Raw genomic sequence first — 22,176 nt, 5'->3', positions numbered from 1 at the left:
AAAGGTGGGAAAAGGTGATGTGGGGAGATTCAATAACAGGAAAATAACGTAACAAGGATAAATTGGTGCATATCAGTTTTAACCAACGTTAATGGTCTTAGAATGAATCAAGAAGCAAGATCCAACAATATGCTATATACAAGAAACATTTAATTCAAAAAAATTAATAGACAAAGTCAAGGGATGGAAAACACTACTCTATGCAACAGGGATCCAGAAAGAAGCAGGGGTAGATAACCTATTTGGAGACAAAATGAATTTCAAGCCAAGACTAGTTAAGAGAGATAAAGGTCACTGTATCCTCATAAAGGGAACAATCCCAAGAGGAAGAAATAATCAAATATATATGCAACAAATACTAGTGCACACAGCTATATACAACAATTATAGACATGAAAAGTCAAGTAAGCTCTAAAACCATTTTATTGAGAGACTTCAATACCCCACTATCACAAAAAGATCAATGACAAAAAAATAATATTAGAACTAAATCACACTTTTGAGCAAATGGACTTAGTAGATGTTTACAGAGTGTTCCACCCCACATAGAATACACATTCTTCTCAGCTATACCCAGGACATTCTCCAAAATAGACCATATATCAGCTCATAGAACATGTGTAATAAGTAAATAAAAGGAACTGAAATTATTACATGCATACTATCAGACCACAGTGCAATAAAACTGGAAATCCATGCCAAAGAAAACCACAAGAATTTCATCAACACGTGAACATTAAGTAGCACCCTGCTGAACAACCAATGGGTCATAGATGAAATTAAAGAAGAAATTAGTTTTTACAGTTGAATGATAACGACAGTACAATGTACCAGAACTTGTGGGGCACAATGAAAGCAACCTTGAGAGGGAAATTTATAGCAGTAAAGACTCACGAGAAACAGCAAGCACATATAAACAACTTAATGTTGAACCTCAAATTTCCAGAAAAAGAAGAGCAGGCTAAACCAAGAGCTTGTAGAAGAGAGGAAATTATAAAGATCACAGCAGAAATTAACACACTGGAGACTAAAAGAAAATACAAAGAATCAATGAATTGAGTTGGTTCTTTGAAAGATTAAATAAAATTGACAAACCCTTAGCCAGCCTTATCAAAAAAAGGAAAAAAAGACTCAAATCCACACAATTAGGAATGAAAAGGACGAAATCACAACAGACCCTGCAGAAATCCAGAAAATCATATATACCTACTTTGAAAACTTGTATTTAATAAGTTGAAAAATACAGAACAGGGGCTGGGGATTTAGCTCAGCGGCATAAGCACCTGCCTTGCAAGCAGGCAGTCGTGAGTTCGATCCCTGGTACCGATAAAAACAAGACAAAAAAAAAGAAAGAAAAGAAAAAATACAGAACAAATGGACAGATTCCTAGATACAAATGAATTACCATAGCTGAGTCAAGAAAATATAAAAATCCTAAATAACCCATATCAATAAATGAAATCAAAGATGTAATTAAAAACCTATCATCAAAGAAAATCTAAGGCCTTAATGGATTCACTGTTAAATTCTACAAGAAATTTAGTGAAGACCTAACACCACTACTTCTCAAACTCTTTAATGAAAGGGAAGCAAGATTCCCAAATACATTGCTGGAAGCCATCATTACTCTGATACCAAAACCAGAGAAGGGCCCAATTAAGAGAATTACAGGCCAATCTCCCTAATGAACATTGATTTAAAAAATCCTCAGTAAGATACTGGCAAATAGGGGCTGGAGATTTAGCTCAGCGGCCTAAGCGCCTGCCTTGCAAGCATGCGGTTATGAGTTTGATTTGTGGTACTGATAAAAAAAATAAGGGGGGGGGGCTGGGGATTCAGCTCAGCGGCATAAGCGCCTGCCTTGCAAGCAGGCAGTTGTGAGTTCGATCCCTGGTACCAATAAAAACAAAAAGACCAAAAAAAAAAAAAACAAAAAAAACCAAAAAAAAAAAAAAAAAAACACAAAAAAAAACAAACCTGTCAGACTGCAGCAAATCATCAAGAAGATTGTACACCATGATCAAGTGGGATTCATCCCAGGGATGCAGGAGTGGTTCAACATACGTAAATCCATAAATGTAATACACCATATAACAGAGCCAAGGACAAAAATCATATGATCATCTCAATAGATGTGGAAAAAACTTTTGAGAAAGTCTAGCACCCAATCATAAAAACCCTATAAAAGGGTCAGGGGCTTAGCAGCACAAGCGCTTGCCTGGCAAATGCAAGGTTGTAAATTCAATCCCTGGTAGCAAAAAAAAAAAAAAAAAAAAAAAAAAAAAAAAAATCCTACAGAAAATTGGGATAGATGGTCTTTACCTCAATCCGATAAAGGCCATCTATGACAAACCAACAGCCAACATCATACTAAATTGACAAAAACTGAGTGCTTTCACTCTAAGGAACAAGACAAGGTTGTCCACTGTCTCCACTCTTATTCAACACACTCCTGGAAACTTTAGCAAGAGAAATTAGATAAGGGAGAGAAATAAAAGGAATAAAGTTAGGAAAGAAAATTTGAACTATGGTTATTTGCATATGACATGACACTCTACTTAGAAGACCCCCAAAACTACCAAAAGACTAGATTTACTAAGCAAATTAAGTAGTGTATCTGGATACAGTCAACACTCAAAAATCAGTACCCTTCCTCTACATGAATAACAAACTCACTGAGAGAGAAATCAGGGAAACAACACCTTTTTACAATAGCATTCAAAAAAATGAAATACCTAGGAATCAGTCTAACAAAGGAGGTAAAAGACCTTTATAATGAAAACTACGTTACTCTAAAGAAGACTGAAGAGGATTTTAGAAACTGGAGAGATACCTCGTGCTCTTGAGTAGGAAGAACCAATATAGTGAAAAGAGCCATACTTCCAAAACCGTTATACAGATTCAATGCAATCCCAATTAAAATTCCAGTAGCATATCTCACAGAATTAGAGAAAACAATCCCAAAATACATCTGGAATAACAAAGGCAATCCTGGGCAAAAAAGACAAGAAGGGTTATCAAAATTCCTGATTGAAATTATACTGTAAAGCTACTATGATAAAAAGTGTGGTACTGGCCAAAGAACCAAAAACAAAACCCAAAGATACCAAAAATCAAAAACAGACCCAAAGGTCGAACAGATTAGAAGATGCACAAAGAAACAACTGCAAACACACTAAGCCACCTTATCTTTGACAAAGGCACACCAAACACATTCACTGAAAGAAAGACAGCCTCTTTAATAAATGGTGCTGGAAAAACTGGTTCTATACATGCTAAAGATTAAAATTAGACCCATAGCTTTCACCATGTACTAAGTTAAAATCAGAATGAATCAAAGATCTTAATATTAAAACAAACATTTAAATCTGCTGGAAGATAAAGTAGGTAAAACTCTTGAAGACATTGGTATAGGCAAAGACTTTATGAACAAAACCCCAGTTGCACAGCAACTATCACAACGAATCTACTGGGATCTCACCCTACTGGAAAGCTTTTGCACAGCAAGAAAAACCACCAACAGAGTGAAGAGACAACCCAGGATGTGGGAGAAAATGTTTGCCAGCTGTTCCTCAAACAAAGGATTACTATCGAGAAAATATAAAGAACTCAAAAAAAAAAAATCAGTCCTCCCAGATTTAAAGACCTAATTAAAAATGGACATCTGAAATATATACACACTTCCCAGATGAAGACATAAAAAAAGCAAATAAGTAGGTGAAAAAATGTTCCTCATCACTGGTCATTTGACAGATGCAAATTAAAACAACACTGAGATTTTATGTCACTCCAGAAAGAATGGCTGTCATCAAAAAATCCAGCAATAACAAATGTTGGAGGGGAAGAAAGAGCCCTTCCCCACTGTTGGGAGTGTAGGCTGGTGCAGCCACTGTGGAAATCAGTGTGGAGAGTCCTCAAAAAAGTAACATTGGGGGCCGCAATGGACCCAGCTATCCCCTTCTTGGTATCTTCCCAAAGGAATGAAAAATATTATACCACAGTGATATATGTGCTCCCACGTTTATAGAAGTATAGTGTGTAATAACCAGATCTTGGAAACAACCCAAATGCCCAACTGAGGAGTGGATAAAGAAGATGTGGTATTTTTATACAGTGGAGTACTATTCATCCTTAAAGAATGGTAAGCTGGACACATTTCTAGGTGAACAGATGCACCTCGAGAACATACTCATCCATGGAATAAGATACACGTGTAAACATCATACTGTTTCATTAGTGTGACATGCTGAAGGAAACAACGCACGTATGCTTGTATATTTTTATAAGATAGTGACGATAGTTAAATTACTGACTGAGTTCCCTGAAGAGAAAGAATTGTGCTGTTGGCATGCTCTGGGTGAGTGATCTGGGGAAGACAACGTGCAGTGTGTGTACCATTGATGCTCCTGACTGACGTGCTTTGAAATTTTATTGTATTTAGTTTTCTCCTTCTTTTTCCTTTCTCTTTATGTTTGAATAAAATGAATTTTTAAAGGAAAGAAAGACAAAAATTTTCCCTTCTCTTCTTCCACCACCTCCTGCCCCTTCTTTTTTGGAAAACAAAACCCTGTTGCTGCCAGTGATGAACCAGGTGGCTGGACCGTCAGAAATCAAGACAGGAAGACAAAGATGGCTAGAAAGGGCGCAGGCTGGGCCCTGGCTCCCGACACCCCTGTGCATGGCCCTGGGTGTGGTGCTTGACTTCATAAAGACGGGTTGCTAGGCGCTACTGCCAGTGCCCTTCTGGCCCCTGATTTGGCCCAGAAGCCTCAGCCGTACAGCCCAAGCTTGCACAGGTGAGCTGCAAAGCCTCCAAAAGCCAGCCCTCCAGTGGCCCAACCTGGGCATGGGAGACGGGACCCTCTACCTGAGCCAGCCCCACGTCCTGGGGAGTGCAGGGAGCAGCCCTTGGGTGCTGCTGGGTAGCCTGGGCAGCAGACTAAGTGCCCCACCTTCAAGTTCTCAGGGCAGCAGCCACTGCGCCCCTTCTCAAGAAAGCAGAATGATTTCCAGGCAGGAAAAATCAACCAGGAGAGGTGGCACACGTGCCTGTCATTCCAGCTCTCTGGGAGGCTGAGGCAGGATGATAGCAAGTTTGAGCTCAGCACAGTTTAGTGAGGCTGGGCCTTTTAAAACACAAGTGCGCATGGCGGGGGCGGCTCAGCTTGAACCCTGGGTTCCATCCAGGGACTCAAAAACAATAAAAACAGCAGTGGACAGGAAGTGTCCCCCACCAGCATTCAGCTCCTCCCCAGCGCTGACCTGGGTGAGTTTCCTTTGTTCTGTAGCTGCGGTAGCTGCGGGTCAAGGCTTGCGATGACTGTCCTTACATGCAAAGTCCCGGCAGCTTGGAAAGCCAGTCCCTGGTCCCTGTGGGGCCGGTCCTTGTGATCTTTGTGGGAGTGGCTTTTTTGCCTGCTCCCATGGGAGACTGCACTCTGGGCTCTTAAGCTATGAGTGGTTTTCAGACTGTAGTTATTTACCTGTAGTTACAACTGGTCGTGTTGGCACAGACCTGTAATCCCAGCACTCAGGAGACTGAGGAAGGTGGATCACTGAGTTCGAGCCCAGCCTGGGCTACACAGAACCCTTGTCTCAAAAAGAAGAAAAAAATCAATCAGAATTTCTAAAAAGAGTTTAAGGACTCACAGCTCAAATCTTCCTAAGGAACAGATAGAATTTAATTGAAAAGCATAGGAAATTCAACAGGGCAAGGTGGTGCAGGCTGTAATGGGAGCACCCGGGAGGCTGAGGCAGGAGGATCAAAGCGAGTTCAAGGCCAGCCTGGGCTACAGAGTGAGTTCAAGGCCAGCCTGAAGCATACAGTGGAACCCTGCCCCCCCAAAACACCAAACAAACAAACAAACCCCAAAACAAAACAACCAGAAAAGAAAAGTAAAAGAGAAGAAAATTCAGAGACTGTCGGGCTCCTGCAGTTCCTCCCCCACCCCGTCAGTGCCAGCACCCTGAGTGGGCGATGGGTAGCCTGCCCAGCCTCATCATTCGCAGGGGTTGATTGGCACCAGCACCTCTGGCAGATGGTGACACCCAAGGGGAGCAGGCAAGGATATCTGCGCATGTGCGGTGTAAACGCGAGTCTCGTCCTTGCGGGTTTCTGATTTGCCATTTGGTGAATTTGTGGGCCTGGACCCACAGCTAATCAAGGGCTAACTGTGTGAGGTTAGGATCTGTTTATTTAGGTCCTGGGGATCAAACCCATGGCCTTTGTATTAAGCTACATCTGATTATTATCAGTTTTTAAAACTTTGAGACAGAGTCAAATTTGTGATCCTCCTGCTTCAGTCTCCCAGTGTGGGATTACAGGCCTGCGCCACCACGTCCAGCTAAGATTTTTTTTTTTTTTTTTTTTTTTTTGGTACTGGGGATCGAACTCACGACCTCGCACTTGCCAGGCAGGCGCTTATGCCATTGAGCTAACTTCTCAGCCCAAGATTTTTTTTTTTTATACATTTTCTTTAGTGATCCAGCTAAGATTTAAACTTTTGGAAAAGGTGGTGTCACAGTCAAGCCCCCCATTTTTTCTTTCAGTCATGCTTCAGGGACCAGACACCTTTTTCTGGGTGAACGAGGTAACCGGGGAGATCACGCGACCCCCAGGAGCGGCTGAGGCGCCTGCTCCACAGGCTGCGGGCGGGGATCCGGACCCCTGCCAGGCCGCCATGGCTGGGGCCACCACAGCACGACGCGAGGGGGCTCTGCTACCTGCCCAAGCGCTCGGCCGCCGGGAGCCGATGGTCGTCCTGAGCCCGAAAGCCTTCGCCTCGAAGTGCCCACCCGAGCGCCTCCCGAGCCCCGCGCACCCCGCGGGGGCTCCGCCCGCTTCCTCATGGCTCTGCCGGAGCCGCTGCAGTGTCCCGAACCTGATATAAAGCTGCCGATTCGGACAACAAGGGCCTGCTTTCTGTTTCACGTCCTCTCCTGTGGGATTCCAGGACGCGGCATAGGGTCCTGGTGGTAGGCGCAGAGTCTGCTTGTCCTTGATACAGCTTGGCTTCCTCCTTTCTGTCCCCAGCCTCCCTGAGGCCCCTGCGCCCTCCACACTCACAAAAGCTGCTTCCACGTTTTCCTTCCTTCCTTTTCTTTTTTTAAACTTTTCACTTCTTTCCTTTCCTTTCCCCATGCGAACATTTTCTTTCTATTTTACAATACTTAATATACATTTTGGTCCTATTCATGCTTCCAGTTCCCCCATCTGAGAGACGGTGCAGTTGCTTACCCTTGTGTGTCTATTTCTTTTAAGAGCATCATTTAGGAGAAATGTCTCAAGCTTAGCCTTCTTTATGGCAGGGTAGTACTCTGCAGTATATAAAATCACATCTTTTCATCCATTGGCCAGTTGATGGGCATTTGGGCGGTTTCCAAGATTCCACCACTACAAACTGTGCAGCTATAAACATGGGTGCACACACATCACTGTGGTACGATGCTTTTAATTCTTTTGAGAAGATACCAAGAAAGGGAATAGCTGGGTCAAATGGGACCTCTAGTCCTAGTTTTTTGAGAAACCTCCAGACTGATTTCCACAGGGGTTGCACCAGTCTACACTCCCACCAACAGTGGAGAAGCATTCCTTTTCCCCACAACCCCTACAGCATTTGCTATAGGTTGTCTCCCCCTTGCCCCATAGGGTCTTGCTGTGTCCTTTAGGCTGACCTTGAGTTCACTGTACAGCGCAGGACGGCCTCAAACTCATGATGATGTTTCTGCCTCAGCCTCCTGAGTGCTGGGATTACAGGTATGCGGCACTATGCCTGGCTTGCTTTCTTGATAATAATCTTTTTCTAGGGTGAGGTAGAATTTCAGCATTATTTTAACCTGCATCTCTTGAATGACCAGTGATGTTGAACATTTTTTTGTATCTTTATTTGCTGTTTGTATTTCTTCATTTGAGAAGTACATGTTCATGTCAGATGCCCATTTTTGGATTGGGTCTTTAAATCTGGGGGGGGGGTCTGACTTTCGTGAGTTCTTTATATATTCTAGATAATAATCCTTTTCTGAGGAACAGGTGGCAAAAATTCTTTCCCATTATTTGGATTGTCTCTTCACTCTGTTGGTGGTTTCTCTGGTGTGCAAAAGCTTTTCAGTAGGGTGAGATCCCAGTTGTTGATTCTCTGTGATAGTTCCTGTGCAATCAGAGTTTTGTTCATAGTCTCTGCCTACACCAATGTCAAGGGTTCTACCAATTCTCTCTTCCAGCATATTTAGTATTTTTGTTTTAATGTTTACATCTTCAACCCATTTTGATTTTAGTTTAGTGCTTGGTGAAATGTAATGGGTCTAATTTTAATCTTCAGCATGTGTAGAGCCAGTTTTCCCAGCACCATTTATCAAACAGGCTATTTTTCTTCCAGTGAAGGTGTTTAACACTTTTGTCACAGATAAGATGGTTTCATGTGTCTGGAGTTGTTTCTACATCTTCTAATCTGTTCCACTGATCTTCAGGTCTTTTTTTTTTTTTTTCCAGTACCATGCTGTTTTTATCACAGTAGCTCTGTAGTATAATTTCAGATCTGGGATTGGGATCCCCCTGCCTGCCTTTTGTTACTCAGAATTGCCTTTGGTATTCTAGGTTTCTTCCAGCTCCACATGAATTTTAGGGTTGTTTTCTCTGTGAGATATGCTGTTGGAATTTTGACCACAAGTCCATTAAATTTATGTAGTAATTTTGTAAGTTTACCATTTTCACTATATTGGTTCTTGCTGTTCAAGAACAAGAGATATCTTTCCATATTGTAATACCCTCTTCCGTATTTTTTCACAGTAGTTTTGAATGCAGAGGTATTCTACTTCCTTCATTAGATTCATTCCTGGGTATTTCATTTTTTGGATACTATTGTGAAAGGTGTTGTTTCCCTAATTTCTCTTTCAGTAAGTTTGTTATTCATGTACAGGAAGGCTGTTGAATTTTTTTCTTGGTTCTGGGAATTGAACTCAGAACCTTGGGCTTGCCAGGCAGGCACTTATGCTGCTGAGTTATATCCCCAGCCTGGCTATTGATTTTGAGTGTTAACTTTGTATCTAGCTGTGTTGAATTTAGTTATTAGATCTAGGAGTCTTTTTGTGGTGTTTTGGGGTCTATTTAGAGTATCATCTGTGAACGATGATAATTTCTTTTTTTTTGGTCTTTTTTGGTTTTATCAGCACCAGGGATCGAACTCATGACAGCACACTTGCAAGGCAGGTGCTTATGCTGCTGAGCTAAATCCCCAGCCCCGATAATTTAACTTCTTTAGTTATTTTCTCTTTTCTAATCGCTCTGGCTAGTTTCCACAACTATATAGAACAATAGTGGTGACAGTGGACATCCTTGTCTTGTTCTTGATTTTTGAGTGAAAGCACTGTTTTTGTCTTATTTTTTAGTATGATGTTGGCTGTTGGTTTGATGTAGATGGCTTTTTAGTACCCAGGTTGGAATGCATGATCTTGAACTTGTGAGACAGAAGCTTGTACCACTAAGCTCAACCCCTAGCCCCCATAGATGGCTTTTATCAGATTAAGACCATCTATTCCAATTTTCTGTTTTTTAAACTCATGAATGGGTGTTGGAATTTATCAAAAGCTTTATCTGTATCTACTGAGATGATCATATGGTTCTTTGGTTTTTTTTATCTTTTTGAGACAGGGTCTCACTACGAAGTTCAGGCTGGCCTTGAGTTCACTTTGTAGCCTAGGCTGATCTCACACTCGCAATGATTCTCCTGCCTTAGGCTCCCAAGTGCTGAGATTACAGACATGTGCCACAATGCCCAGATGATCATATGGTTTTTATCCTTGGTTTTGTTAATGTGGTGTATTATATTTATTGATTTGCATATGTTGAACCATCCCTGCATCTTACTTGGTCATGGTATATAACTTTCTTGATGACTTGGTACACTCTTTGCCAGTATCTTACCGAGGATTTTTGCATCCATTTTCATTAGGGAGACTGGCCTGTAGTTCTCTTTTTTAGTTGTTTCCTTATCTGGTTTTGGTATCAGGGTAAAAGGAATTTGGGAGTATTGCTTCCCTTTCAATTTCATTAAAGGGTTTGAGAAGCAGTGGTATTAGTTCTCTACATTTCTTGTAGAATTCAGCAATGAATCAGTTTGTCAGAGCTTGGGGTTTTCTTTGTTGGTAGATTTTCACTACATCTTTTATTTCATTGATTGGTAATCGTTTATTTAGAATTTTTTTATCTTCTTGATCCAGCTTTGGCAATTCATATGGACCTAGGAATCTGTCCATTTCTTCTGCTGTTTACCACTCTGTCATCTTCCTGGAAGTCTCTGGTATTATTAATCCTTTGGAGTTTAATAACCCAGTTCTAGCTGGAAATAGTGGTGATATGCACCTGTAGTCTCAGCAGTCTGGGAGTCTGAGGTAGGAGGGTTGTCAGTTCAAGCCCAGCCTGGGTATCTTAGCAACTTAGTGAGACGTCTCAAAATGAAAAATGAAAAAAGCTAAGATAGCTCAGTGCGAAGGCCCTGGGTTTGGTCCCGTTATACACACACACACATACTTTTGATGCCGATGTTGGCTGGTGTCTCAACATTTAGTGGCCAGGGCCAGACCAAGATGGTGGGACCCACAAGGCCAGTGTCTCCTGGCACGAGCTCGTGTGTACAGTGACCAGGTGCTGTCATGGCTTTTGCCACTGGGCCGCAACCAGTGCACTGTGTTCTCATGAGGGAGGAGTCCCAGGATGGGATGGTCGTCCCTCTGTCCTAGGCCCCAGAAGGGTGGTCTGATGGGGCCATGCAGGCTGCACCCCAAGCTGCATGTAGTCTGTGACTGGAGAGTGACCAGAGGAGACCGCTCACCCTCCAGCTTGGGGCTGCCCTTCATGGACCAGTCAGGAACCTGGCTGAGATGACGCTGAGCCAGTGCTGTGACATAAAAGGTCGGAAGACATCTGCAGGGAAGTGACCCGTGACACATGTTTGATGTGAGATTGCAATGTTTGGCTGGAAGGGGACACACAGGTCCAACCTGGTGAGTCAGCATATGCTGGACCTGGCCTGACCTGGGGAGAAGCCAGGGCAGCGCTGGGCCCTGTAGAGAAAGAACTTTCTGGGAGGTAAACTGAGCAGGGCTGGGGCAGCGGGGCTACATACTGTGGGGAGGGGTGAGGCCAGGGTACAGGGTGGACCCCTCTCCAGACTCAGGGGACACTGAAATGGTCACTCAGCTCTGTTCTCCCTTGGACCCAGACAAACCTGAGCTCAGCAGGACAACTGTGCCCAGAGCCAGCCAGGCACTAAGGTCCCTAGGGTTCGGGGCAGACATGAGGCTGCGTTTCTAAAGCACCCAGGACAGGCAGGGCGACTGCAGCTGTAGATCTGGAGGCACTGCCGCCCTCATGGCGAGGCCCCACTCAGCTGGATCTGTGGAAATGTGTGGCCTCTTTGGGGCCTTGGCCTGGAGTTCAGCCCAACCCATAAGCCCTACAATGCTGTGGGACTCCTGCACCTGGGGCTGCAGAGTGAGGACCCCAAGGACATGCCTGGGCCACCTTTAAACACATGGGGCACAGAAGCTCCAGGCCTGCACAGACTGTCACCAAGGGATGGCACTCATAATGGCCCTGCATGTCCATGGGTCCTAGGCCAGGTCTGTGCCTGTGTCTCTTGATGGTGGCACAGGGGATTCAGGTGCCACAACCTGGGAACCCAGATTCCTCAGGGCTGACTGGTCCACTCAGGAAGCCAGGCCAGGACTCTGCAGGCGACCAGGGAGGTGGGGATATAAGGCTGCTGGGACACTGGATTGGTAACTGGGCCAGAGCTGTGCTCCAGGGGCCTGGGTCCAAGACTCCCTGTCCCATCTGCTCCAGGCTCAAGGATTCAGACCAGGCCCAGCAGGCACAGGCCTGGTTCCCTGGAGAAAGCCCCTGTCACATCTGCTCTATGTATTCAGCATCTTCTGCAATGTGGCCACAGGCTTGGAGCCCCAGTTGCCCCTGACTGAGAAGCTGTGGGGACATCTGGGGTTAGGCAGTTTCTGGGAGGTGACCCAGGGGCCCTGACTGGCTCAGTTGGTGGGGGGAAAGGTGAGGCCATGCTTGCAGGTCCCACCTGTCCATGAGTTGGCATTACCAATGGGTAGATCTCCACTTTATTTTTTGGGTGCTGGGAACAGCACTGGGGTTGTTCATGTGCTAAGTATGCCCCTCACCACCAGCCCCCGCTACCGCCTTTAATGGGTAGGAGATATGATGCGTGGCAAACTTTGACTCTGTCACCGAAGATGCTTTACAAACTGGCAGGGGCTGCTCAAGATGATGCGAACCCACACACTCCCCATCCTCAGGCAAAACTCCCATCTAAACTCTGTGGCCGGTCTGTTACACCGGCTGTCCCCGCCTGCTCACAGGCAAAGTGTGCACGCCAAGAATGGACTGTGAAGGTATGTGCTGACCCGAGCCTTGTGATGTGGAGATACAGGCACGCCCTGTCCACACAGGCACGTTTCGCTCATGGGGACACACAGCTTCTTGGAGGGCCCTGCCTCTCGATCACTAAACACGTTTCTCTGCTGGTGTCTTCAGCCTCGTCTGGGCCTCCCACATCTCAAGGCTGAGAGTAAGACCTAGTCTTTCTGCTAGCAAATTAATTTTTAACAAGACTCTCAATAGCAGTTAGCAGCTATTCTCAGAACATGTCACACACAGTCCTATTATTGGCGGATTTAAATAAATGGAACTGTTCCTTTCTTATCTCCTCAGAAACCAAGCAGATCCTGTGTCACTTCACAGCCTCCGTGTCCTTCCAGTCCCAGGGGATGCACAGGTCACCATCCTGTAGGACCGAGTAGAAGTGTGACACGCACAGGCGCATGCTGTCTAGTGCTGGCCGCGGCCTCGTGGTCAGCCGCTCACAGCAGGCCACCATCTGGCGACTGGAAATGCTGGGCTCCTTGTACAGCTTCTCCAGGGCCAGCTTTCGGACAGAGGCTTGGATCAGTCTGTCCTCAGTGGCCTTCAACCTGTGACAGGGGAACAAGAGCCATGCTGCTTTCAGCTAAGAACAGGAACTGTTTCCGAATACTTGGGCTGCAACAGCCCAGAGACTTCTGGTACAGCTGCTCTCAGGCCGCCAGGGGCCCTGGGAGGCCCCCACCCCTATCCTCCTCCCTCCTCAGGGTCAAGGCCCCCTCTGTCACTCTTGCCTGGTAAGGACCCGGCTACCCTGGCTCTGGGCTCCTGGGACTGATGCAGTGGGGACAAGTTCAGAGGTCCCCATGTCACAGCCTCACTGCTGTGTGGGACCTGCGTGGCTGGAAGTTGCTGGACAGACAGGTCACATGCCAGGCTGCGCGGTGAGCTGGGAGATGAGAGACTGCTGACCCCCCCCACCCCCACCCCCACCATCCCGGGTCCTTGCCGCTTCTGCAGCAGCACTGGAGGCCTCTCTCCTGAAGGTCTTCTGTTGCACTGTCCTGGCTGCCTCGATGTCCTGAATTGATCAAAATGTTGACTGTTGTCCTCTTTCCTGAGTGTCTAGCTGTGTTTCAACTGGTGGGGTACTGCACTGTCTTTTATTGCAATAATTTTTGTCTTTTTGAGACAGGGTCTTGTTATGCAGTTCAAGCTGGCCTTGAGCTCACTTTGTTGCCCAGGTTGGTCCTGAACTGGCAATAATCCTCCTGCCTCAGCCTCCCCAGTGTTGGGATGACCGGCATGCACCACCGTGCCTGGCTCACTTGTGATAATTTTTACAAGGTCAATGGTCAGAGTGTATTTTGATCACACAATGTAACTGAAGTACTGCCTTGCTTAAAAACACTGAACATTCTAGTGTATTTTCCCGCTGCATGCGGGAGAACTCAGTAAGGGCATAAAGCACCTACATGGTAGAAGCACCTTGGAAAATGGAAGTGGTCACGGCAATTGTTTTGCTGCTGAACCCCTTTCTTGAGTGCTGAGTGTTCCCCTTGGGCCTGGGGCTTCTCTACAGCAGGGCGGGCCCTGTTTTCTATCCAGAGCTTTTTCACTTGCTAAAAAACAAAAAAAAGCCTTTAACATGGCTGAGCAGAGGGTGACACCGTGCAGTGTGGCTGGCAACACGTGGCCCCTGGGTGTCCTGCGTGGCCCCAGGGCCACGTCCCCAGGCCTCCCTGACCCATGGGCCTCAGCCTCCTCTGGCCACTGCAGGGTTAAAACTCTCAGCGCCAGAATTCTGGCCACACACTTCTGCCTGCGCTTTTGCCTGGTGTGGGCTGATGAAGCAGAGACCATGCATGGTGAGGCAGTGCCAGCCTCCTATCTGCTCTTGCGGAAGAGGCCCCCAGGGTGCCCTCGTCCAAGTTGGAGCGCTCCTGTGGCCAAAGCGGAGGCTGGGCAGAGTGCAGCTCGGTGGGACGTGCACCTCTGGCGACAGCGCAGGTGCCAGAGTTGAGTGCAGAGCAGGAAGCCCAGGAGACCCTTGCTCTGTGGAGACACTGCCACTGCTGCCACTGTGCTCAGAGAGAGGTCAAAGCCTCGCCTTCACTCCAGTCTTTGTCCCACTGCCCTGAATGCTGGTCTAGGAGATTCCCCAGAACAGTGGGCGGAGCGTGTTCCAGGTGTAAAGGCAATGGGTCCCCAGAAGGCTGCCCTTGGCAGTGGGAAAATCTCCCGGGGCCAGCACAGTCCACAGAGCACCTGAGATGCATCCTCAGCATCAAAGAGAACACACTTTTTAAAAATTCTTTTGCTTTTGTTTTTGCTCAGTGGGGTGCATGGGGTACCTGGGGTACCAGCAGGTGTGCGTGCAGGGTGCCGCCCCTCTCCCGTCTGCTGCTCAGCCGTGCTCAGGCCTCTGTGCCCCAGCTTGGCATCCAGCGCACAGGGACTTCAGCGGCCTAAACGCTTTATACAATGAAGACTCCTGGTCAGTAACAGCGCCTGCCTTTCCTTCCTGCCACACTTCTCCATCTGGAGGATTTTTCCAGAAACCCTTGGTGTTTCTGTTTCTGAGGCGACTTCTGTGTGCAAAGCCCCTTCTCCAAGTGAGGCCTGCAGGGTGACGGAGGATGGGTCACTGCATGTGCAGAGCAGCCTTGTCCCTTGTTGGCAGGCACAAGGGACACTGGCACACCAGCCTATACCTAGAGCCTTGCTTTTGTTTTCTTGCAGTGCCAGGCAAGTGCTCTACCATGGACCTCACCCCAGGTCCCTCATGCGGTCCTGGTGTCTCCCTAGTTCAAAGTCCTAAACCCAACTCTTTAGAAGTCTGGTTGATGCCAGTTGTGGTGGTACATGCCTGTAACCCCAGAGGAGGCTGAGGCACGAGGATCACTCTAAGTTTGTGGCCAGCCTGGACTACACAGGGAGCCCTCATCTCAAAACCAACAACAAAGTGAACAGAAGAGCAGAAGGCAGGGTGAAGACTGCGGTGCGCAGCAGCGCCGGTACTCACTGCTCCCTCCTCTGCACATTCTCCCTGGCCTGCTGGGCTCTGGACAGCATGAACCACTGCAGGTTCGCCGGGTCGCCCAGCATCGGGATGTTGAAATGCCCGCGCTCGTGCAAGCTTGGTGCGTACCGGTCACTGAAACAGAGGGACATTAGGGAAAACTGCTGGCACCATCTGCTCCCCACTGAGAAAATGTTTATATTGGTCTCTGAGCAGCTGAAGAGGACCCTTAAGGATATCCAGCTTAAAAATCCAGCACAGCACTGCCGACCCGAAGCCCTGCTGATACCCGTTGTTAGGAGGACTGTTTCCAAGCCCCATGCTGCAGCCAGAGCCCCAAGGGCTGAGTGCGTTGAAGGAGGCACTGGTGCCCTGGCGCTGCGTAGGAGAGGGCATGTGTGCAAACGGTGGGCTGCGCATCTCACCCCAGCGCACCTTGACTCCCCCCATGGGAGTGCCCCTGACACACCGACCACCCTTCCGTGGCACATGCCTCTGTCCTGGGTAGAGAACCACACTGAACTGCGAGCCGAGGTCTCATGCTCACGCATGGTCCACCCGAGCAGCAGCGCAGTCCCACAGCTCACCTGCTCAGGGTCATCTGCAAGCCACGGAGGCTCTGTGGGTGCAGTGGGACCCTGCTTTCCAGCAGTCTGCTGCAGAACGCATCCAGGAGGGAGTAATACTCCTCAAGGGTCAGCGCTGGCTGCAGCTCCTCGATGTAAACGACCTGGATGCCGCCTAACAGCCTGCTTATCCGGTCTTCTAAGAGTGTCAGCTTCCGCCACAGGTCAAAGTAACTTGGCAACCGTTCAAAAAGCTACAGCATTTAATAATAATAAAAAGACATTTAATTTTATATTACCAGAATAACTCAACTTCAGGATCCCAATACGTAGCACTTGGAAAAAGAAAAAAATTCTTCCCTAAAATGCTGGGAAGACTAATATTTCAAACAAACCACCCTGTGTCTAGGGATTTTTACACAGGAACTGAGCTAATTTAAATCTAATACTACTATTAATCTACTCATGTAAAATTTTAAGTGCATTTAGAATGATTCAGGAAGCTTTTAAGCAATCAAGTGTACGCATGGGCTTCAGTCCCTAATCTACAGCCTCAGTATTTACTTCCAGTCAGCTGCATGTCACTAAGACATAAGTCTGACGTGGCAGCGCAGTGTCTGGAGCAGCAGCCTGGCAGGGCCACAGAGCTGGGCCACAGAAAGAGCCCCAGGCCCAGGTCCTGTGTCTTAAGTGCCATATGGGGGATGGGTTTAGAGAGGACCCGTCTCAGAGAAATGGGGTTCAGGGGAGGTGGAAGGGCGCTGGCCAGGGTGGGATGGCCCGAGAGGACCCAGCCTCTGCAGAAAGCTGGGGTCTGTGCAACTTGAGGAGGAGGAAGAGGGCATCAGAAACTCCCTGTGGTAAGGCAATGTCAACAAGCCCGCTGCAAATTATCGGTAACCTATCTGCTGCATTTTGTGATAAAAACCGACTCCTTCCATTTTCCTTGTAGTGGGTTACTCATACACAGGAAGTGTGTGCAAAGAGCGCTGTGTCCCCTACAGCCCTGGAGATTGACCCCAGCACAGTGTGCAGGAGAGGTGAGCTCTCTCCTGCCATCCCCCCCTCCCAGCCCTTTTCAGTTTTTGTTCTGCCCAGGCTGGCCTGGAAAGTGCAGTTCTCCTGCCTCAGCCCCCCATGTAGCTGAGAGCATGGGTGTGCGGTAGTGTGTGTGGCTTAGAGCCCTCTCCTTTTGTGGTGCCTGTGCAGCCAGCACACACCTCCTGCATGATTCCCGACAGCAACTTGGGGGCCACATTGCTTTCATTCCTCATGGTTTCACTTTGCACTGTTTTGTCACAGCCATGGCCACAGCTTCCCACCAACTCCCCTTTCACAGCCAGGGTCCCCTTCCCCTCCACCAGGTGGACGTTGCTCAGGTGTGGCCTTCACACTCTGCCCCTGCTCTACCCATGTGGCTGCAGCTGGGCTGTCCCTGCTCCTCCTGGAGGGCTGGCTGGGGGACGGCGCACCTCTTACCACCTGTAGTCCAGCGGGGGGTGGGGTGGAGTGGGGTGGTGGTGTCTTGGGTCTGTGTGTGTAAACACATTGTGTGTGACCACAGGGTTGGTGCCAGGCATAAGCCATGGCTCTCCTGGGTGCCGGAGTGGCCTGCTGTGCACTCCACCTCAGCCGGCTGAGCATCGGGCAGCCTTAGGGCATCAATGACACAGTTTGGTGTCGGGAAGGGCAGCAGAGCCAGGCCTCTATCACAAGCCTGGTCTCTGCCACTGAGCTCCACTGTGGCCCTCACAGCCATGGCCACACATGCTCCTTGGCAGTGATGGTGAGCATCCTTTGCATGCTTGTGATCTGCGCGTCCTTGCCATGATATGTCTAAGTCGTGAACCATTTTCTAGCTGGACTGGCCACTGTGATTTTACTGATGAGGGCTAAAAGATCTCTGCAGATTCTGGATACAAAGTGTTTATCAGATATGCAGCTTGCAAATATTTTCTACCAAATATAGGACTTGAACAGACACTGCACCAGAAAAAGACACTGTCACGAGGGCTGCAAATTAAACTCACAATGAAACGGTGCCATGAGCCTGCTTGCCTAGGAGGCCAGAGTCAAAAATTTGTATTAAAACTCAGGCATGGTGGCCTGTCATCCTGGATGCACAGGAGGCTGAGCGAGGAGGGTTGCTAGGGTAACACTGTCGTAAAACAAAACCAAATACTAAAAATTAAACCAAAACAGATGGCTATTTTTGGCATTTTTTTAAATAATTAAAATACTCCTCCATAGGATCTGCCAGTTCTCCAGGTGATTACTCAAGAGAAGGAAAACATGTTTGTGCACAAACGTTCATAGCAGTCTTGTCTGTAAAAGCCCGGCACAGTGAATGGATAAACTGCAGGTATACTGAAATGGCACATTACAGGCAACAGAAAGGAGCAAACTAAATACACACTGACAATGTCAGTGAACCTCAAAATGAATGAAAGAAGCCAGATAAAAAGTACACACACACTGCAGTTACTTCTGTGAACCTCTAGAAAATGAAGTGCCAATGTGAAAAGCCAGACCAGTCACTTGAAGTGGGGACAGGAAGCAGGGGCACGAGGGTGATACCTACCATGAGGAGTGGGAGCCCACTATCTGGACCCTGGGGACAGTGTCCCATGTAGTCATGAAATGTCAAATGTAACTCGACCTCGAGATTGAGGCAGAGCCAGACTTCTGGCTGTGCCCAGGGCTGCAGTGCTGCTGACCCGGAGCTCCATACACACTGCCCGGGCCAGGGTCTACAAGGAGCATGCATGGATGTGGATCCACCTTCGCCTTGGTGCCCTTACTTTGGTCCAGTGGTGGTGGACGTCCATGGTTCCCAGCATCACGTGGCCCATGGCACTCACACCAGAGCGGTCCGTGAAGATGAGCGTGCATCCTGGGGACGAAGCACAAGCCCTGGTCATGGCCCAGGAGGTTCAAGCTCTGCCCGTGAAGGAATTGCAGTTCTCAGAGTTGGCTGGATCCAGTGCGTGACTGACTTGGGGGCAGTGCTGGGATCAGGGTGCTGCTCTGAAGCAGGGGCGAATACTGAGTCAGCCACTTACTGGTTTGACACCATCCTAATCTCAGGAGCCCGATGCAGCTCAAGGGACAGAAAGAGACTCGTCTCTTGCTTGCTTGGACACCTCCTGCCTGCCATGGGCTGTTTCTCCTCTGCGATGCCACCCTCCTGGGAGCCAGCTGACTGTGGGCTGAAACCTCGGCCCCCTGGGTGCTGAATGAACATTTCCCCTGAACTCTGGGATCAGCTATTCTGCCTGGGCAATGAGAGAAGTAACCAAGATGCTAAGGAAAGGCAGGGCTGCACCTGGCGCGAGGGCAGAGGCTCAGTTGCCTCTGCTTCCCTTGCAGGAACAGATGTGAATGTGCACTGAGATGGAGTCGCTGCGTTCCGACTCCATTTGCCAGCGTGCACAGCAGTGAGGGAGCGCTAGGAGTTTACCTTTGGCTTTCTGAAGCGTTTCCAGGTTCTGCTGTGCGAGGCGGCCTAGACTGTGCAGCTGGCTGCAGCGGTGGGCGACGCCCCAGCTCCTCTGCCACCTGCAGTGACAGAGATGGTATGAGAGTTGCTTCCACTGCCTGCTGACAGCCCAGCCAACGGTGCATGGTGCAGCTGAACAGAATCTCATGTTTCCAGGTCAGCGGATTTGTACAGAGGCAGCTGAATGGAACTGCTTATTAGAGGGCTGTGCCGAGCCTTCCCAAGACCTGACTCTGACACTTTAGACCTCACTGGGAGTCACACCCATGAGGGAATGAGGTGTGCCAACAAAACACAAGCAAAACTTAAGTTCTCTCCTAGCCCAGCACTAATGATGATGGACATCATTTTTTGGTAAGACAAAACTTTAAAAAGCTTTCTTTTTACAGTCAAAGAGCAGTGATAAAATTTCAGTGGGGTGTGGGGGCTAGGGATTTAGCTCAGCGGCATAAGCACCTGCCTTACAGCAGGCGGTCATGAGTTCGATCCCTGGTACCGATAAAAAGAGAAAAAGAAAAAAAAATGTAAAAAAAAAATTTCACTGGGGTGTGGAGGCACTGGCCTGCAATCCCAGCACATGGAGGCCGAGGCAGGAGTGCAGCCTTAAGTTCAAGGCCAGACTGGGCTCCACATAAGTTTAGCAAGGTCCTTTCTCAAAAAGCAAAATAACTCCCTTCCCTGAAAATCCAAAAATAAACAAAAAATAATTTCAAAAGATTTAGTTTCAATTATTTGAAATTTAAGCCTTTTCAAAAACAAGTCTATTAAATACTGTCTAGTAAGTGGTCTTTCATACAGACTGGCAAGAATTCTAAAAAGTGTCACCGTCGCAATGCTGCCCTCTGCCTGAGTGCTGGGTGCTCTCCAGTAGAAAAGCCCCACGTGTCCCAAGTCCTCACGGGTTTAGGGCTCAGAATCCCTCTGCAATTCCTAAAAACTGAGAAGCCCTTACACAGGCAACAGCTATGAACAGCTGCTGCCCACAGTAAAGCTGAGGAACTTCTCTACAATCTAGTAAAGTGACACATCTCTTACTTTCTCAATCTGGCCTACTTTGACGGATGTTTTAAAATTTAGGGCTGGTGGGTAGCTCAGTGGCGTAAGTGCCTACCTGGCAAGTAAGAGGCCTTGAGTTCAATTCCTGGTCCCCTCCCCATCGACCCCCAATAACAATTTATACCAGAAAAAGTTATTTTAGCTGGGCATGGTGACACAGGCCTATAATCCCAGCACTCAGGAGACTGAGGCAGGAGGATCACTGTGAGTTTGAGGCCAGCCTGGGCTACACAGTGAGGGCAAAGCCAGCCTGAACAGCACAGCCAAACCCTGTCCCCTCTCCCCCCATCATTATTTTCATGCGGACTTGTTTTCAATGCAGACATTATTTTCAAACACAGACTTGTTTACTTCACAATTCATAAAAATGGTACTATGCTTTTTAACTAAAGAAGTCTATGCTGCTACACTGCCGCAGTTCAGATCTTCAATACTCCTTGCATTGAAGGCACCGTCCCCAGTCAGAGGGTTCTTAGCTGCAACTGGGACAGGGTGTGACACCTGGGAAGGCCTGGCCACCAGGGCATGTCCCTTCTGGTCACTGTGTGCCCTCAAAGGGGATGGTGGGCCCTCCCCTGCCCCGCTCACTGCTTCCTATCAGGAAGGGGCGTGCTCTGCTGTGTCCAGGCCCCTACAAGCAACAGGCTCGTCAGTCGCAGATCGGCACAGCAAGCCTCTTCTCACCACTTGTCCCTGGGGTGCCGGAAGAGGTCTCACGTGTGAGCCACGGGTGAGAAGCATTCCCAGAACCAAAGCTTGGCTTAAAGGCTGTTGGTGTGATGATGAGAAACAACTAAAGCTCAAATTTACACGCCCACATGCCGTGGGCCTAGAGGCTCCACTTTCAAAATTTCAATTATGTTTTTCCCCCCTGGTATCAGGAAATCGAACTCAGGACCTTGTATATGCCAGGCAGGCGCTTATGCTGCTGAACTCTATCCACCAGCTAAAATGGGCGTTATCTTACGAGAAGAAAATGGTGCCACTGTGGTACCCGAACAGTTGCTGGAGTTCAATGTGAGAAAAAGTGGTATGAGTGGCACAGGTAGGAAAGGAAACAGCTTTGGAAGCCTGAGGAGTGCTCCTGGGCCAGGCTGGGGAACAGGAAGTCCGGCCTGAGCCCCCAGCCTGTGACAACCTAATTCCACTGCTGCTGCAGAGCAGCACCTCTGAGCACGTGCAAACCTTTGCAAAGGTATGTTACATGGGATGCAATCAAGAATACAGGTCCACTTCCTCTCCCCTGCCTGGCACCAATGTACCAGATCAGGGTGTAATTATCGTTTTTGTCTTTTTGAGACAGGGCCTTGCTATGCAGTCCAGGCTGGCCTCAAACAATAATCCTCCTGCCTCAGCCTCTTGAGTGCTGGGATTACAGGAATGCGTCACCATGCCCAGCTTCGTAATTACTTTTTATGCTATGTATAACAGATGAAAAAGGGTATTTTCCTTACAAACGTATTACGTTTCAAGAGGTACAGCAATTATGCCAAAAGTGTGTTTAAACCTTATTCAGTATTTTAAAAAAATAGTAAGTTTTTTGCATGTATTCATAAAAGGCCAACTGAAGAATATTTAGGTATCAGGAAGTTAAAGTAAAAGACCCACTAGCTCAGCGGTGCTGCTGGGCAGACACGGGCCACCCCCGAGATCC

General features: G+C 47.8%; 1 protein-coding gene across 7 annotated transcripts in view; it reads right to left on the bottom strand.

The window, feature by feature from the left end:
* Positions 1-12,104: 12,104 nt before the first annotated feature.
* The window catches only part of Tcaim (T cell activation inhibitor, mitochondrial), a 28,490-nt gene continuing 18,418 nt past the window's right edge, over positions 12,105-22,176 (bottom strand). For all 7 annotated transcript variants that reach the window (XM_003476873.5, XM_005006830.4, XM_013160315.3 and 4 more), the window contains 5 exons: positions 19,428-19,525; positions 18,769-18,860; positions 15,989-16,221; positions 15,405-15,536; positions 12,105-12,990 (listed from right to left, as the gene is read on the bottom strand). In XM_003476873.5, the coding sequence (XP_003476921.2) occupies positions 12,750-12,990; positions 15,405-15,536; positions 15,989-16,221; positions 18,769-18,860; positions 19,428-19,525 (796 nt within the window). In that variant the 3' untranslated portion in view covers positions 12,105-12,749. The remainder of the gene's footprint in view (positions 12,991-15,404; positions 15,537-15,988; positions 16,222-18,768; positions 18,861-19,427; positions 19,526-22,176) is intronic.

The sequence above is a fragment of the Cavia porcellus genome, unplaced genomic scaffold (genome assembly GCF_034190915.1).
Source record: "Cavia porcellus strain 051 isolate PalLab524CR breed Dunkin Hartley unplaced genomic scaffold, mCavPor4.1 scaffold_14, whole genome shotgun sequence".
NCBI classification, from domain to species: domain Eukaryota; kingdom Metazoa; phylum Chordata; class Mammalia; order Rodentia; family Caviidae; genus Cavia; species Cavia porcellus.
Note: the sequence above shows the minus strand (reverse complement) of the source record. Positions and strands in the feature narration are given on the sequence as shown.